Source organism: Podarcis cretensis, assembly GCF_951804945.1.
Source record: "Podarcis cretensis genome assembly, chromosome: 2".
In the NCBI taxonomy this organism is placed as follows: domain Eukaryota; kingdom Metazoa; phylum Chordata; class Lepidosauria; order Squamata; family Lacertidae; genus Podarcis; species Podarcis cretensis.
This window is the reverse complement of record NC_137171.1, coordinates 60035351-60051467: the sequence shown is the minus strand read 5'-3', so window position 1 is coordinate 60051467 and position 16117 is coordinate 60035351. Positions and strand designations below refer to the sequence as shown.

The following is a 16117-nucleotide window of genomic DNA, read 5'->3' as shown; positions in this document are numbered from 1 at the left end:
TTGCTAGTCAGTCAGTAAAATACAAAAATGAAGTTCAGAGCTCAGCTGCAGCATTTTGAACTTTGTTCGCTTGCTGTTTTATTGACTAAAAATGCCACTGGCTAATCGTTGGATCTCACTGGGGTCGTGCTTCACTGAGTGGGGGCAAAGACAAGAAAAGTAACCCACTGAACTGATGAACTGTGGTTAACATTCTTAAGGTGAGGCCAACTGTGGCATTATTTAACTCTGGCCTGTCCAATGTTTGTGCACAGATCCTTTTCTTGATGCTAACACCTATCAGTTTCTCTTAAAATTCAAAAGCTCTTATAAACCTAGAGGAAACTTTTGTTTATATTTGCTTGTGAATGTTATGAATTAAAACAGACTGACAACTCCAAGCATGCAAAATTTGCCATCTTATATGAAAGGGATAAATAATGGGCTCAGGCTGTGCGTGGGTTACAAAGGCAATAAAAACATCGGGTATTCAGAAACTGGACAACAGGGAGCAAAAAGCACACAAGTCTGTGTGAGATGGTGGCTTAAAGTTATGGAACACTTTTGACATAACCTGCTGATGCACTATGCTTGCAGAGAGAAAGGAAGATGAGAAATGTGCTCTCTTTCTTCATGTGCCAAAGCAATGGCCAACCATATTTAACCCTATTCTCTACAGCATACAGTCTGCAGTTTTTAACCATGACAGTTTTGTACATTAAAATGCTGTGTCCTCATAGTTATGGTGCATGTGCATAGGATTGTAACCAAAGTGGTTGACTTCCTTCCTTTCTTTTTGCAACAAGGTCTTCACAATAAGATGAAGACTTTCATTTTGATGTTTTCCTGATAGTGTCCCTTTGTATGTTTGCATTCTAAATAAGCCATTAACAGCCTCCTTTCACATTTTCATAATGTCAGTTTCTAGGAAAGGGAAATAGCTAAGTAAAGTAATTATTTGAAGATCCTATAGTTAATACTGCTCAGTTTTGCAACAGGTTACTGACTCATTCTTTAAAATGGAGAAAACAATGGGGAAAGGGGTTGACTGCCAGAACCTAAATTTGTTAAACTTTTCAGTCCCTTCTAATTTTACTCCAGTCTAGTAAATCACCAACCTTTGTTTTTTGAAGAAAATATGTTTCCATGAATTTTAATAAACATAGATAGGACGAAAATCCCTTCTCACTTTCCATTTCATATTTGTTTTTGCTTTAGCTGTTCCTACATACTACTAATGTTGAAGTAGATTAAAATATATGACGAATTATAACAGAACCAGTCTTAGAGTACCTTGCTGCCAAATGCAATCAATTATTTTTCTATTACAATAATTATTGGAACATGCAGCATGTTGAGAATAGCTTGTACTCTCAAATTCAGTTAGCAATGACTAGGGGCCTCCAATTTAATGAAGCCCTGCAACTATAAATAGATGTGCCTATTCTACTGTGATTCACTGCAGTTGTTGGTATGCTTACCATTCATGTCAGTTAATAATAGGTACCTACTTGCCTGGGTTGGCCACATTTCTTTTTGGTCCTCTGCTCTCAGTGCTCTAGCAGCAGGGAAGGGAAGAAGGGTTTATTGGGTTGAATGAGTTTTAGCTGATGGGAGGAGGTTTTGATCCACAAAATTAAAAGGCTTTCACATTCGCCAGGGCAAAGCTCTCAGTTTCAATTTCTCCTGGTTTATCATTCTCCCAAACTTCTCCACATCAGTTTTCAGCTTTGTTTTGTTGTTTTTAAAAAGCCGTCATGAAAATTTATCAGCATTTGGATGCAAATTTCTCCCAATTTACACATTTATAGATGCCATTTCACCTAATACACACATTTTTGCAAAGCAATTTTCCCCAGCTATAATGCATTTTTGTGTGTTGTTTTCACTAATATGTGGGGGTTTTTTTAACACAATGCCCTGGTCTATGGGTTTATTATGCATTTGTGTACACATTACTTGGCTGGAGAAGTGCATTGCAGAATTTGGAGAAATGTGAATTTCAAAGGAGGGCAGCATTTTGGTTCACAAATTGTTTCAGAAAGTATGAATTAGGTAGGATCACCTACCTAAGTGCGAACAGAATTGAATTTACCATTTATCCATACCCAGCACACCCCAAACCAGCTGCAGAACTTCCCCCAACCCTGAAGCTGGCATAGTTAATTCGCCCTGCACACCACCACTGATGGGAGGCAAATTAAGAAGGGGTGTGTGGAGAGAGAGAGAGAGATACTTGACATAAAAAAAATAATAATTCAAATGTACTCCACTTGTTTTTAATGTTCATTTTGTAAGTCACTTTCAGTTTCACTTTTGGGGAGGAAAAATAGTTCAGTATTATTATTACTATTAATTCAGGAACATTTGAAGGCCCAAATGCAGCCCACATCTGCCATATTCCAAGGCAGGTAGTATAGTGTGAAACTTATCTGCTACTTACCTGTTTCTTCCTTGATGTCCCTTCCAGCTTAATATTCTGCTGCTCAGTCAGCTGTCAGTGAGTCTGTCATCTGGATGCTACCTTTATCAGACAGTCACAGTTATGTCCAGGTTCAGAGATAATCATTCCTTTGAAATCAGTGCCCAAACCTCTATTGATTTTTATGGAACTCAATCATATACCCACAAGAGTCTATAATCATTTGAAACCTCACACCATAAATGCTACTATTTTATTTTTCTACCAATGTACTACTTATAGCCGGCTGCAGTAAATTCACAAGTTAGATTTGCTGTTGTTCTCTTGTGTTCAGTGTCTTTTTCTCCCCCTGAGATATCATTTATATAGAGATGTGTCATACTATCCCTGGGGCTTGTGTCTCTGAATACTTTTTCCTTTAAAAAAAAAATTCCTCTTGAAGAGCCTTAATCTCCTTTTGCTTTCTCACAAAATGCAATAAACTATGATAATAACATTTTCTTTATCTCTCCTTTTTATTATCTTTATCTTTAATCATGTCGAAAGATTATTAGCAGTCAGTCACATTATATGTGGCGCAGAGATGGAGTCACTCTGGGGTAAAATATGTAAAAGGAAGAAGCTTTATCTCTTCTAATAAAAACTCCTTTGTGAAGCTGTGGTGGATTTGTCATTAGGAAACCATGCTTTGATACCAGGCAATTTCATTTGTGTTCAACTAGATTGGAGAATGATCCCAACTTTATGGAAGAAAGAATTAAGAAGTATATACCTTCTGAATGTCAGCAAAAATTATATCCCCTGGGCTCATGTATCTCATATGTTATGCATATCACTGGACAAGTGAGCTGTCATTTATTTCTGAGAGAATCTGTGAACAGCTTAATGGTTTGATGTTACGAGGGGAGAACTTGACATTATCAGGGCAAAATTGTGGTTCCATTTGCAGAGGTAACAAGATCAGGGAGCAAACCTCTTGGGGAGCACTGAAGGAAATGCTGGCCCTCAAGGCCATTTCTGCCTTGCCCCACATCCACTGAAGAGCAGGGACTGTCTTTCCAGTTAAGTGACATTTGAGTAAACTTACCTGGAGCATCAAGCCCCATGAGTGGCAGACACAGACTGAAATGTTTCATTGGTGGTTACAACAATCACTGGAGGCAATTGCCTCCAGAAGGTTCTCTGTTAGAATGAGAGTAGCAGAGAGCAGTGCCTCTCTATTGACCTGTGATGGGTGGGCAGGTTTTACATGAAAAGTGTTTTTTTGCCATGGTGGCTCTCATTATTTTTTGCTACCGTTGCATTAATTAGGGTGTGCCTGATTCTTCTCCTGCATTCTGCTAGTATTTAGAGTGGACTTGTCCCCATTAGCAACATTGACTGGTGGGGTCATATAAAAGGGGTGGGTGGGTGTGGGAGAGAGAGAGAGATCGAGATCCCTTGCTTATTGATTTAATCTTTGTGGATTTGGTATAGAACTGTTTTTTCCTATGCATTGACTGTGCAGCTCTGTTAGCTGATTGCAGCATTTTTATTAATTGTTTGTATTTTTCATAATATTGTGTTTGTATGATGCTATTAGTTAGCCTGGGCTTTCTTTTTGAGGGAAAACTGCATAATTTTACAGGTAAAAACATTAACAAAGATGATGGTGACCTAGGCTCACTGCCAGCCAGGTATGGAGTCTAAAAGAGAGGTGATTTGCAGAGTCAGATTTGCAGACAGAATCAGCCAGCAAGGACAGGGTTAAGCACCACACTTACCTGTTGAGTCTTCACTGCAGGTACCCTCCAACCCCTCCAACCTAGCTGGAAATCCTGTATTTCCTTCCTTGATTAAATAAGACACTCATTTAGATTCCAGCTTCCTGCAAAGGAAATTGTATACCAGGTAATCAATAAATAACAGCACTAAAAAAAAATAATCAATAAATATTTCAATAATCATTTCCACTGGACCAAATGTGGTCCAATTCCTGTGGGAAAGCACTAGCCCAACTGATGGTTAGCTAGACAGTTTTTCCAGGCTACTTAAGATTAAGTAATCTCTTTCAACCCTATTAAAAAGGTAAAGGTACCCCTGCCCGTACGGGCCAGTCTTGCCAGACTCTAGGGTTGTGCGCCCATCTCACTTAAGAGGCCGGGGGGCAGCGCTGTCCAAAGACACTTCCAGGTCACGTGGCCAGCATGACAAGCTGCAACTGGCGAGCCAGCGCAGCACACGGAAACACCGTTTATCTTCCCTCTAGTAAGCGGTCCCTATTTATCTACTTGCACCTGGGGGTGCTTTCGAACTGCTAGGTTGGCAGGCGCTGGGACCGAGCAGCGGGAGCGCACCCCACCGCAGGGATTCGAACCGCTGACCAGACGATCGGCAAGCCCTAGACACTGAGGTTTTACCCACAGCGCCACCCGCATCCCATCAACCCTATTACATAATAACTATTCTGTTGCATTGTTCTATATTGTTACATAGGTCATGCTCTGTTTTAATGACATTCACAGTTCTCCAGCTGTAGATATACACCCTCAGCTTGCTTTTGGAGCTCAAATTAGACAATATTTAATGATTCCTAAATGTGAGATGTCATATCCCCTCTAGGTGGAGTTTTAACATTTAAACTAATAAGCAGTTCGTTTGCTTTGTTCAAAACATTTTGGACTCTAACTGCCTTTGGCATTGGTTTGATTAAATGCTGATTTAATTGTCTGCATTGTGCCTACAAGAAAAATGAAAAGCACGCAGAGGTTTTTTATGATGGTATTTCTTCCAGCAAAGAAAATTAATAAATGGTGGTGGACAAAAGGGGTACAGTTATGTGCACGCTGACATCAGCACCATACTCTGAAGTGCCAATGAAAATATTAGACAAAGAGATACTAGGGACCAATGCCAAGGGCTGGTCAACTGTGGTTTCAAACCTCCCACTCTGCTCTCATTTGTCCCTTAACTCTTGTCCCACCCAACCTATGTTGGGAAGAAAAACATAATCCAAAGAATATACTGCCATAGGAACCCAAAGAGTAGACAGAGCTGCAAGTACACAGCAATTACTATATTCTCTGGGGAAATAAGGGGTATATATTTTTTTAAAAAAAGGTAAAGGTACCCCTGCCCGTACGGGCCAGTCTTGACAGACTCTGGGGTTGTGTGCCCATCTCACTTAAGAGGCCAGGGGCCAGCGCTGTCCGGAGACACTTCCGGGTCACGTGGCCAGCGTGACATCGCTGCTCTGGCGAGCCAGAGCCGCACACGGAAACGCTGTTTACCTTCCCGCTGGTAAGCGGTCCCTATTTATCTACTTGCACCCGGAGGTGCTTTCGAACTGCTAGGTTGGCAGGCGCTGGGACCGAGCAGCGGGAGCGCACCCCGCCGCAGGGATTCGAACCGCCGACCTTTCGATCAGCAAGTCCTAGGCGCTGAGGCTTTAACCCACAGCGCATGCCTGCAAAAAATAGGGGCTGGTGGGTGTAGGAGGGAGTATGTAGACTGCTCCCATTCAATTCTGGTTACAGTGGTACCTTGGTTCTCAAACGCCTTGGTACTCAAACTACTTGGAACCCAAACACTGCAAACCCAGAAGTTTAGCGTTCCGTTTTGCGGAATGTGCTCCATTTTGAGTGTTACACTTCTGTTTTGAGTGTTACACTTCCGTTTTGAGTGGTATGCTGAGGTCTGTCTGTTTTTGCTATTTTTTTTGCATTTTTGCTTTTGCAGCTCTTTTTTGTTTGTTTTTGTGACTGTGTGGGAACCAGTTCAGCTACTGATTGATTGATTGTGTGACTGCAGTACATTGTTTATTGCTTTCATTTTATGGATCAATGATCTGGTTAGATAGTAAAATTCATGTTAAATTGCTGTTTTAGGGGTTGTTTTTAAAAGTCTGGAATAGATCATTCCATTTTGCATTACTTTCTATGGGAAAGCACGCCTTGGTTTTGGAATGCTTTGGTTTTGGAACAGACTTCCAGAACGGATTAAGTTTGAGAACCAAGGTACCATTGTATTTGCTTCATAACCTGTTGGATATACCAGCTTCACCACAAACTGGTGCAAATGGCATAGTGAAACCAGAGGTGCAACACGCATGATGAACTGCTTTCTGTGAATGTCTCACTAAATTGGAGCTGCCTCTTATCATTTGATTTCAAGTGCCCCCAATGTAATTGTGTATTTGTGTCAATGAGGGCCCCATTCCTGCCCCTCTCCACCTGGCCCAGGGTGGGGCCAGACAGCCTCATAAGGACTGCTGTGGCTGCTGTCCATCAAGGACAGGGGTATTTTGTTGGGAGTTTTTGCTGTTGTTGCTGATATTACTGATATTAACTTTTTGTAGCTTTATTTTTATGCGGAAATTGTTCAGTTTGGTTATGTAGTTTTTAATGTGTTTTATTTATTTTTATGACTACTTTGCTATATTTGTAATTAGGTAAATCTTTTCATATTGCAAGCCGCCTTGAGCATTGTTTCAACTGTGGAAAGCCAGCATAGAAATAAAATGATGATGACTATGATGACTATGTTCTGACAAGGAAGCAATGTTCTTTCTACCACAGCACTGTAGACTTTCACAAGCTTCTTAGAAGGCAGCAATATGAGCTCAGAATAAAAACAATAGACCTCTGTCCATCTTTTACTAGATATTCTCCTTATTGTAAGCCCCGGAATTGGTCACAAAAGGACAAGGTTCTAGGCATGCCAGTAGTAACCATAGAAAGGCAGGACTCTAGACACCTTCCAACTCTTCAAATTCTGTTCACATCCTGCAGATCTATTAGAAAAAATTGTGAGCTATTTTGGGACTTCCATGGGAATGAATCTGTGCATTCTCTGCTTCTAGGCTATGCTGCTCTTTTGAGTTGTTTACTGGTAGAAATTAAGAGGAGGAGAAGGAGCAGTAGTAGTGTTTCAAATTAGTGCCTGTCTATAACCCTGAGCTCCCAGCATTGGTTACAACTTAGAATGACTTAAAATCACAAAAAATATGGTGGGTAAAGAGACTTGTATTCAGCTTGCCCTGAAAAGTGTATTATGAAGATGCCAGATGCAGAAAGTGCATCTCTTATAACGCTAGACTATGGAGCCATCAATAACATTGAAAGTGGATTCAGGAAACAAAAAAAGGAAAGGCATTCATAACTAATGAAATTTCTGATTTTTACTACAGCAAGTGATGGCCATTAGTCTAGATGCTTTTCTACAAAGCTTTCTAAGATAACTTCCTTAACATTCACACCAGACTTCTTCAGTGAAGCACTACAAGAGATGTTTTAGTGTGTTTTGAAAGCTGAACACAGCAGGATTGCAGCTGAGAATACAGTCATAATGGGAATACTTTAGTACTTGTGGTTTTTTAGACTGTGGCTTTTTGAACGGTGAATATATCCTGAGATGGCAACTTAAACAGTTGCTATTGATACTGATCACTGTTGGATATAAGAGATGAATCTGCAGAAATAATGGGGGTGCTTTCAAGTCAGTGTAGATGTTGCATATGTTCCAAATGGATTATTGCCAACAGATTTGTGTGTTTTTTAAGAACTCATGGGATTTTCTGCAAAAAGTGTTTATCAGAATTAAAATGGGGGTGGAGGTGACTAGCAATTTGTTGCTAACAATGCTATGTGGATGCTGCAAAAAACTTGCATGGATGAGGAATACTGTTCCACAATAAATTCCTGTCTGGAAGTACCTTAGATTTAAACTTTTGGAACAAGCAATGTTTTGTCTGATAAGACATAGATGATGAGTGTTACATGAATGGGCCTAATCTCTCTGTTTTCCAGGGATTTGTTCTCTGCCTTTGCTACAAGCTTTGAATGTTTAAAGGGGGCTCTGTTTCTCTGTATATTTACAGCTTGATCACCCCTGTGGTCAGGGGACTCATGCTATTTTCTTGATCAGCTCTTATATTCTTCAGGCGATACTTACATTCATTTTTCCTCCTGCAGTTTGTTGCCCATCCCAACTGTCAGCAGCAGTTGCTCACCATGTGGTACGAAAACCTCTCAGGCTTACGCCAGCAGTCCATTGCTGTGAAATTCTTGGCTGTTTTCGGAGTCTCCATCGGCCTTCCATTCCTTGCCATAGCATATTGGATCGCTCCCTGCAGCAAGGTACAGATTGGTTAAGGTGCATGTTTGTTTATCATTACTTACACACTGTAAATTCCTGTGGGGCTTGATACCAAGGCAGATGCTTAACTAAGACAACAAACAAATATTGACATCGTGGTTGTAAGAGGGCTAGAAGAAAGTCTCAAGGGTTTCCTGTGGGGTGACAAAGGGATAGGAAGAAACCAGCCAGCCAGCTCTGAAATTGTTTTGAAATTTGTTCTCCAAAGTGCTAGAGATGAGGAGAAGAATGCTATTTAGAGACAGGTGGGGAAAGCACAAATAAAAATAGGAAATAAGGGATGGCATAATGGACGTGGGTGGCACTGTGGGTTAAACCACAGAGCCTAGGACTTGCCGATCAGAAGGTCGGCGGTTCGAATCCCTGCGATGGGATGAGCTCCCGTTGCTCAGTCCCTGCTCCTGCCCACCTAGCAGTTCAAGAGCACATCAAAATGCAAGTAGATAAATAGGTACCACTCCGGTGGGAAGGTAAACGGCGTTTCCGTAAGCTGCTCTGGTTCGCCAGAAGCGGCTTAGTCATGCTGGCCACATGACCTGGAAGCTGTACGCCGGCTCCCTCGGCCAATAAAGCGAGATGAGCCCGCAACCCCAGAGTCGGCCACAACTGGACCTAATGGTCAGGGATCCCTTTACCTTTACCTAATGCCAATTTTACTAGTTATTAGGGGTCATGTGTGGATGCAATTTTTGAAGAATCAGCTAAGAAACCTTGCTCCTGTTGTTACTACTACCTGCACATCTCCTTAGGCCGGGTAGCCCAGTAACTAGATGACTGCAGGTTTCCTATCTGCCCCTTAGGCCTAATGACTGCTATCAACCCAAGCTGCCACATGCAGTACATTTAAGGGAACTGTCACATGAGGAAGGTGACACTGTAAGGCACTGTAGGTGACATGGTGCCCTCCAGATGTTATTGGATTACAACTTGCATGATCCCCGATCATGAGGTTAATGGGAGCAGTGGCGGACTTTGGACTCTTAAATTTCAGTGGCACCCTGTGTTATGCTAAAATTCAATGTGCCCCCCACCATGTGCCTCTCACACTCTGTTCCACAGCATTGTTTTGGGCACCTCCTGCGGGGCAGCGCCCAGCGGTACCGTAAAACTGCCTCTGATGGGAGTTGGAGCCAAACTGCATCTAGAAGGCAACATTTTCAGTGTCATAATCACCTAGGCATGGTTTGCATTTAACAAAATGAAAAAACAGAGACAAAAACCAGACAGTAACTGGAATCAAGGCAGTAAGTGAAACCTGCTAAGCCACTCATGTCCAAGCACCAGCTGAACAGACATCAGTTAAAGAGATATCCAAAATATTAGGTTTTGGGAAAGGGAGAAGCGTTGAGATTATTCTGAAGGTCTGAGGTTCTGCATTATTTATCTTCCTACAAATTATATTTTTATGAAGTTTTGAAAGCTGTCATTCCAAGGACGATTTCCACAGCTTTCATCAGACTAACAAAGAAAATAAAATATTGATGCAGCCCTGATCGAACATGGAATTTTTGACATCACTGGAGAAGAGCAGTTATATTAAAAAGAGTTTCTATGTAACCTTATTTCCGTGGCAATGCATGCAGTACTTTGATTGTGTGATGTACACCTGGGTCTCTGCTGGTGTAGGATGCAATTCAGTGTCTACTTACCTACAATTCCCACTGAAGTCAGCAGGCATTCTGAGTAAACATGTATCAGATTCCACAAATCCAGAGATGTGCTGCTTCTGCATATAGCTGCTTATACAAATAGTATCAATGTTATCCCCACCAACACCACATACACACAAAAAGTCATTAGGGCAAAGCAGCAGTTCTTCCCTATATTGTTGTAGGTAGACACTGCAGAACAAATGTTATGAAATAAGAAGCCAGAGTGCCTTGGCTAGAATAAATTCTAAGCACTGGATTGACTTTTCACAATTATGTAAAAACGTAAACCACAATTCCAATAACATAAAAACAAAACCACAAAATGCAGTAAACCACTGTCAAAATTAAAATTGTTAAGATAGGACCTGAAAAGTCTAGAAAGCTGGAAACTGTAAAACCAAAACCAAAACAAAGCACCGTAGTTATACCCATTCTAGAATGATTATTCATCCAAAGGCCTTCTTAGTCTTAATTTAAACAGGTGCCTAAAGGCAGATAACATTGGGGCTTGGTAGATCTCAGTGAGTTGGGGTATTTTACAAATTTTGTTCTGCAGGGAGAAAGGGATGTACGTTAGTTTGGGGGATCCTTCAGGCTTTTCACTGCCAGCAGGGTTGAAATAAGAGGAAATGGGTTTTTTTAATATTAACCAGCCTATACATAATATAAAATTCTCAAGAACTTTCCTCAGGACAATATTTTCTGTACTCCATATGAGAATATCCATCCATAGGTGTTTGGACCTTTATGCTGAGTTGTTTATGCAAAAATGTGCTTCAAATTATATCAACACTTCGTGAACTTGCTATGTTAGTATTGTGGAAGCTAAGTTTTCAGGTCTGGCAAAAGTATTTGTGTGTGCTTTAAGCTTTAAAAGAGATGTTTTGGCTTCAAAGAATCCTTTGTTTATATGATTAAAGTGAATATAGAAGCACTTTGGAAATATTGGGATAAAGATAATATATTTTGATCTCACATTTGCTGAAAACCATTTAAGTCTTTATGAAGTCCCCTAGGTTTTTCAGAAGAGTGACAAGTTTGTAAATTTGTTTGTAGTCTTTTCTTTCTTTCTTTCTTTCTTTCTTTCTTTCTTTCTTTCTTCTTTTTTTAAAGATAATATTTCTCTCTTGAACAATTACTGGTACATTATTGCAAGTGTTTATTGGCAAAGTTGAAACTTTAAAATGTTGAAACTTCATAGTGAAAACTTCTTACAATGTGGTGGAGTGGGCAAGGACCAAAGTAGATTAAACAGCTATGGGTCAATTTGTTTTAACCTAGATATGCCCCACTCACATACAATGAGAGAGAGGCCAGTATTAACAGCAGAAAGAGACACTTGGGTGAGGACTATAAAATGCTTTCCTTTGTCCATGGCTTGAAGGTAAAGGGTTGCGGCGCTCATCTCGCTTTAGTGGCCAAGGGAGCCAACATTTGTCCACAGACAGTTTTTCTGGGTCATGTGGCCAGCATGACTAAGCCGCTTCTGGCGAAACCAGAGCGGTGCACGGAAAAAGCGTTTACCTTCCCGCCAGAGCGGTGCCTATTTATCTACTTGCACTTTGATGTGCTTTTGAACTGCTAGGTTGGCAGGAGCTGGGACCGAACAACGGGAATTCACCCCGTTGCGGGGATTCGAACCGCCAACCTTCTGATCGGCAAGCCCTAGGCTCTGTGGTTTAGACCACAGCAACACCCACATCCCATGGCTTAGTAACCTGCAATCTCTCCCTCCAAAGGAAGCTGCCTTATATGGAGCCAGAGCATTAGTCCATGTAGCTCAGTACTGTCCAGACTGACTGTTAGTGATTCTCAGGGTTTCTCTCCCATCTCTATGTGGAGATGCCAGGGGTTGATCCTGTGACCTTCTGCATGCAAGGCAGATGTTCTACATCTGAGCTATGACCCTCCCTTTCTTTTCCCATGTGACCTCACTTCTAATATTACAGTTTCCCTGGGGAGGAAAAATGTGCAGGGACATTTGTTGTACCTGTTGAGAGATACAGAAGAAGCAGTAGGAGGAATTAGGCATCCCAGTCCATCCACTGTTTTTGCTCTTGAAATCAAACCCACCCACCTCACACTTCCCTTTCCACATGATATGGGCAGAACGCATGGATTGTTGATCACATATGTAGTGTTTAGGGATGCTTCCTGCATTATTGCTTAATTAATACTGTTTATTTGATAGGGGTTTTTTTAATCTGGCTTTTTAGGGTGTTAACCTAAAGCGATTTCTTTGCTTCATCACCCAGGTGGGAGATGTGCAGGAAACAAATGCATGTGTGTCCATTTTAGGCACACTGATGCCATATTGTTTTAGCATTTTTGTTGGACTTTTCAGTGTACTGAATACGTTAACATTCTTTCTTCTATTAGATTCAGGGCCTCTAGTATATACTTTTAATAGGGTTGCCACACATCTGTGACTTCCCGGACATATCCAGAATCCAGCTGTCTTTAGCAGTGTCCGGGCAGAAATCAGAAAAAATGTCTGGGAGAAAATGTCCAGAAAAAAATGTCCAAACTTATGGCAGCCCATGGCAGCAGTGCCATTTTTGCCAATTTTTTTTTAAATAAAAATAACTCAAAAATGACAAATAAATTGTGACTTGGTCCCCCAAAAGCTAAAAACAACTCAACAACTTTGCCAAAAAAAATCTCGGATGTTCACCTTTTGAAATATGGCAACCTTACTTTTAGGTCCCAGGAGGTAATGACTTATAAGTACAACTTCTGGGCGATCCTTATTTTGGAAATGTCACATGTACAAGTGCGTAGGTACCATCAGCAGGACTGTGTTAGAATACCTGTAAGTGAAGTATTTGTGTTTCAAATGCATGACTTAGAAGTAGATGCCACTGAAATCTATGCCTTACTCTTAAATAACGCTTCAGGCATTGAAATTGTGCCATGTAAACCTGAAGAAAGTCTTGCTTTTCTTACGGCAGAAATGTTGAAGTCAGCTTCATGGCTTTGTATGTCCTTTGTCTTCAGCTGGGACAGACACTCCGGAGCCCCTTCATGAAGTTTGTGGCACACGCCGTTTCTTTCACCATTTTCCTTGGACTCTTAGTAGTGAATGCCTCGGACCGATTTGAAGGAGTCAAGCTGCTACCCAATGAAACTGCCATGGATCATCCCAAACAAATATTTAGAGTAAAAACAACACAGTTCTCATGGACAGAAATGCTCATCATGAAATGGGTTCTAGGTAAGTGGAAATGCAATCACCTATTGTTCTCGTAGGCACAGGTCAAGGGGACCCAGATGGCAGTGAAGAGCAGAGAGAAAAGTCAGGGCTAAAAGCTGGAGCTCAAGAATGCCTCTGAAAGGGGCCTTCTCTGTGGAATCTTTCATCCCCTGACAGTAACATTACATCAGAGGTACCTAAGTGGAGTCTGCAGATGTTGTCGAGCTACAGCTACCACTCTCTTTGATCATTGGCCTAATTGGAGCTAATGGGAGTTGGGCTAATGGGAGCTGGAGGCCAATAGCATCTAGGAGGGGCACAGATTCCCCATCCTTGGTGTTTAAAATAAGACTATTGCCAACAGGAATTATGAGGAAGGCATGAAGAACCAGTGGTGAGGCTGTTGGCTAAAGAAGTGAATTGGTATCTGCCCTGTGTGTGTCCATGCGAAGATTTTGGTACCCTGCTCATAATCAGAGAAATCTTTATCACTACTGCTCCAGGCACTCTGGAATAATGTTGGATTTTATTCATTTATTTTTATCCGACTTTCTAGAAGAGTGTTGTTTGATTTTCTCATTTAAATTGCTTCTAGGAAGTTATACCATTCTGTTTAATAGCTTGCCAATTCTGATACAGCTTTATGAATGTTTTTGAGGGCTGATAACGAACAGTGTAGCTGAGCTCAGTTGCATTTGTTTTGAGCAGTGCTTGAAGTCCTATGGGGGAGAAAACATTTGCCTACATGATTGACTGCCCTCTCTCTTGCTATCCATTGGCGAGCAAATTATCTTGGAACTCAAACACTAAGACTGTCTCTACTTTTTTCCAAACAGCCTTGGTGGTCTTGTATAACATACCTGATCTTTCCAAGCCAAATTGTGCCAATGTGTGGATCTTATAATTCCCCAGTGAAAATCTGAGAAAATCAGTAAGATCAGTAAGCAGACAGCACTGACATGAGAGAACAAAGTTTACATGCGAGAACAATGCACAAAGCCCTCCAGAAGCTTGTTTACTGGGCGCTGTTTCACTTTCTTAGGCTGAAAGTCAAACCACTTGTGATGTTTCTCATAGTTTACTCTGGCATGCTAGGTTTATTTTTTATAAATAAATAGCAGGTGTGATACAGGGAAGCCCAAGCTGGATTAGGTCCACTGTGTATTGGCAGGAGGTGGAGCTCTTTGCCCCTGCAATGGACCCACTCAGAATCTACCCTCCTCAAAATAATAATAATAATAATAATAATAATACCCCACCCATATGGCAGGGTTTCCCCAGCCACTCTGGGTGGCTCCCAACAGAATATTAAAAACACGATAAAACATCAAACATTAAAAACTTCCCCAAACAGGGCTGCCTTCAGTTATCTTCTAAAAGTGAGATAGATGTTTATTTCCTTGACATCTGATGGGAGGGCGTTCCACAGGGCAGGCACCACTACTGAGAAGGCCCTCTGCCTGGTTCCCTGTAACCTCACTTCTCGCAGTGAGGGAACTGCCAGAAGGCCATCGGAGCTGGACCTCAGTGTCCGGGCAGAACGATGGGGGTGGAGACACTCCTTTAGGTATACTGGGCCGAGGTTGTTTATACACCTGCTGTTAGCAATGAGAGAAAAGGTCCCATTGAGAATAGCAAGTGCTGGGTGCCTCCTTAGGAAAATAGGAATCCGCCTCATACTTAGTCAGACCATCTAGCTCAGTATTATGCACAGAGACTAGCAGTGGCTCTCCAGAATTTCAAATCTGGGTTTCTCTGAGAGCTCCCTGGCAGTGCTGGGGATTGAACCTGGGATGTCCAGCATGCAAAGCAGATGCTCCACTACTCTGCTCTGCTGTGTGGCTGCTAACCAAAATGACTATGTTCCCCCTCTACTGTTGGAGGCAGCATGCTTCTGAATCCCAGTTCCTGGAAACTGCAGGAAGGGAGGACTGCAGCGCTCAGGACCTGCTTGCATACCTGAATTGAATTTCTACACCTGCTGTGCCACAACTGACATGGCAGCGGGTGGGCCCATGTTTTTTTCCTGGGTTGCCCCAGGCTGACATGGTTCTGTGAAACTAAGGAGGCCTCCCATGCAGAGGTGCTCTAAATTCTACCTGGAAGATTTGGAGCCGAGTTCTTTTTGTCAAAAGCTGATACCGTCCTTCAGACAATGGAATCTCCTGGCTCTGAGCCTGCTCATTTACAGTGCAAATAAAGATATGCAATCTTTGTGCATCCCAAATGAAAGTGCGTTAAACAACAGTTGTGTGGGATATTAGATTTGGGAAAGTGAATAAGCGACAAGCTGTAAAAAATTCATGAATGACAGTATGAATTATTTATTTTTTAAAATCATATTGAAATGCCTCCCAGGAGATCTGTATTTTGAGAAAGGAATGCTTTTTTTAGGTTAACAGGTGCATGACAAGTGAAGAAAATTCAGGATATTTGTTTGTCCTCTCTGCCCACCCCCAAGATATCTTCCATTTTCACTACAGTTCTCTGAGAATAACTGCCCACAACCTGTGCAAGCTCTCTCTGCAGCCTAGATAAAGAATATAACATTTTATATCTTGCTACAATTTTTTTTCTGGTTTTCCCCCAATTACATCACAAATGAAACCTCACTCAGTCAGGATAATATTTGGAATTAAGCAGAGTGTACTGAATTTCAATGAAAAAAACTGCATTTGATGTGAACACTGGTGCTGGGACATTAACAATTCTTCATAGCTGAGTTTTGGGTGGAAA

At 41.5% G+C, this 16117-nt stretch overlaps 1 protein-coding gene across 2 annotated transcripts in view; it reads left to right on the top strand.

Moving 5' to 3' along the window:
• TRPC7 (transient receptor potential cation channel subfamily C member 7) overlaps positions 1–16117 on the top strand; it is a 117758-nt gene that overhangs the window by 69357 nt on the left and 32284 nt on the right. For both annotated transcript variants that reach the window (XM_079968101.1, XM_079968100.1), the window contains exons 4-5: positions 8353–8517; positions 13186–13402. In XM_079968101.1, coding sequence (XP_079824227.1) covers positions 8353–8517; positions 13186–13402 — 382 coding nt within the window. The remainder of the gene's footprint in view (positions 1–8352; positions 8518–13185; positions 13403–16117) is intronic.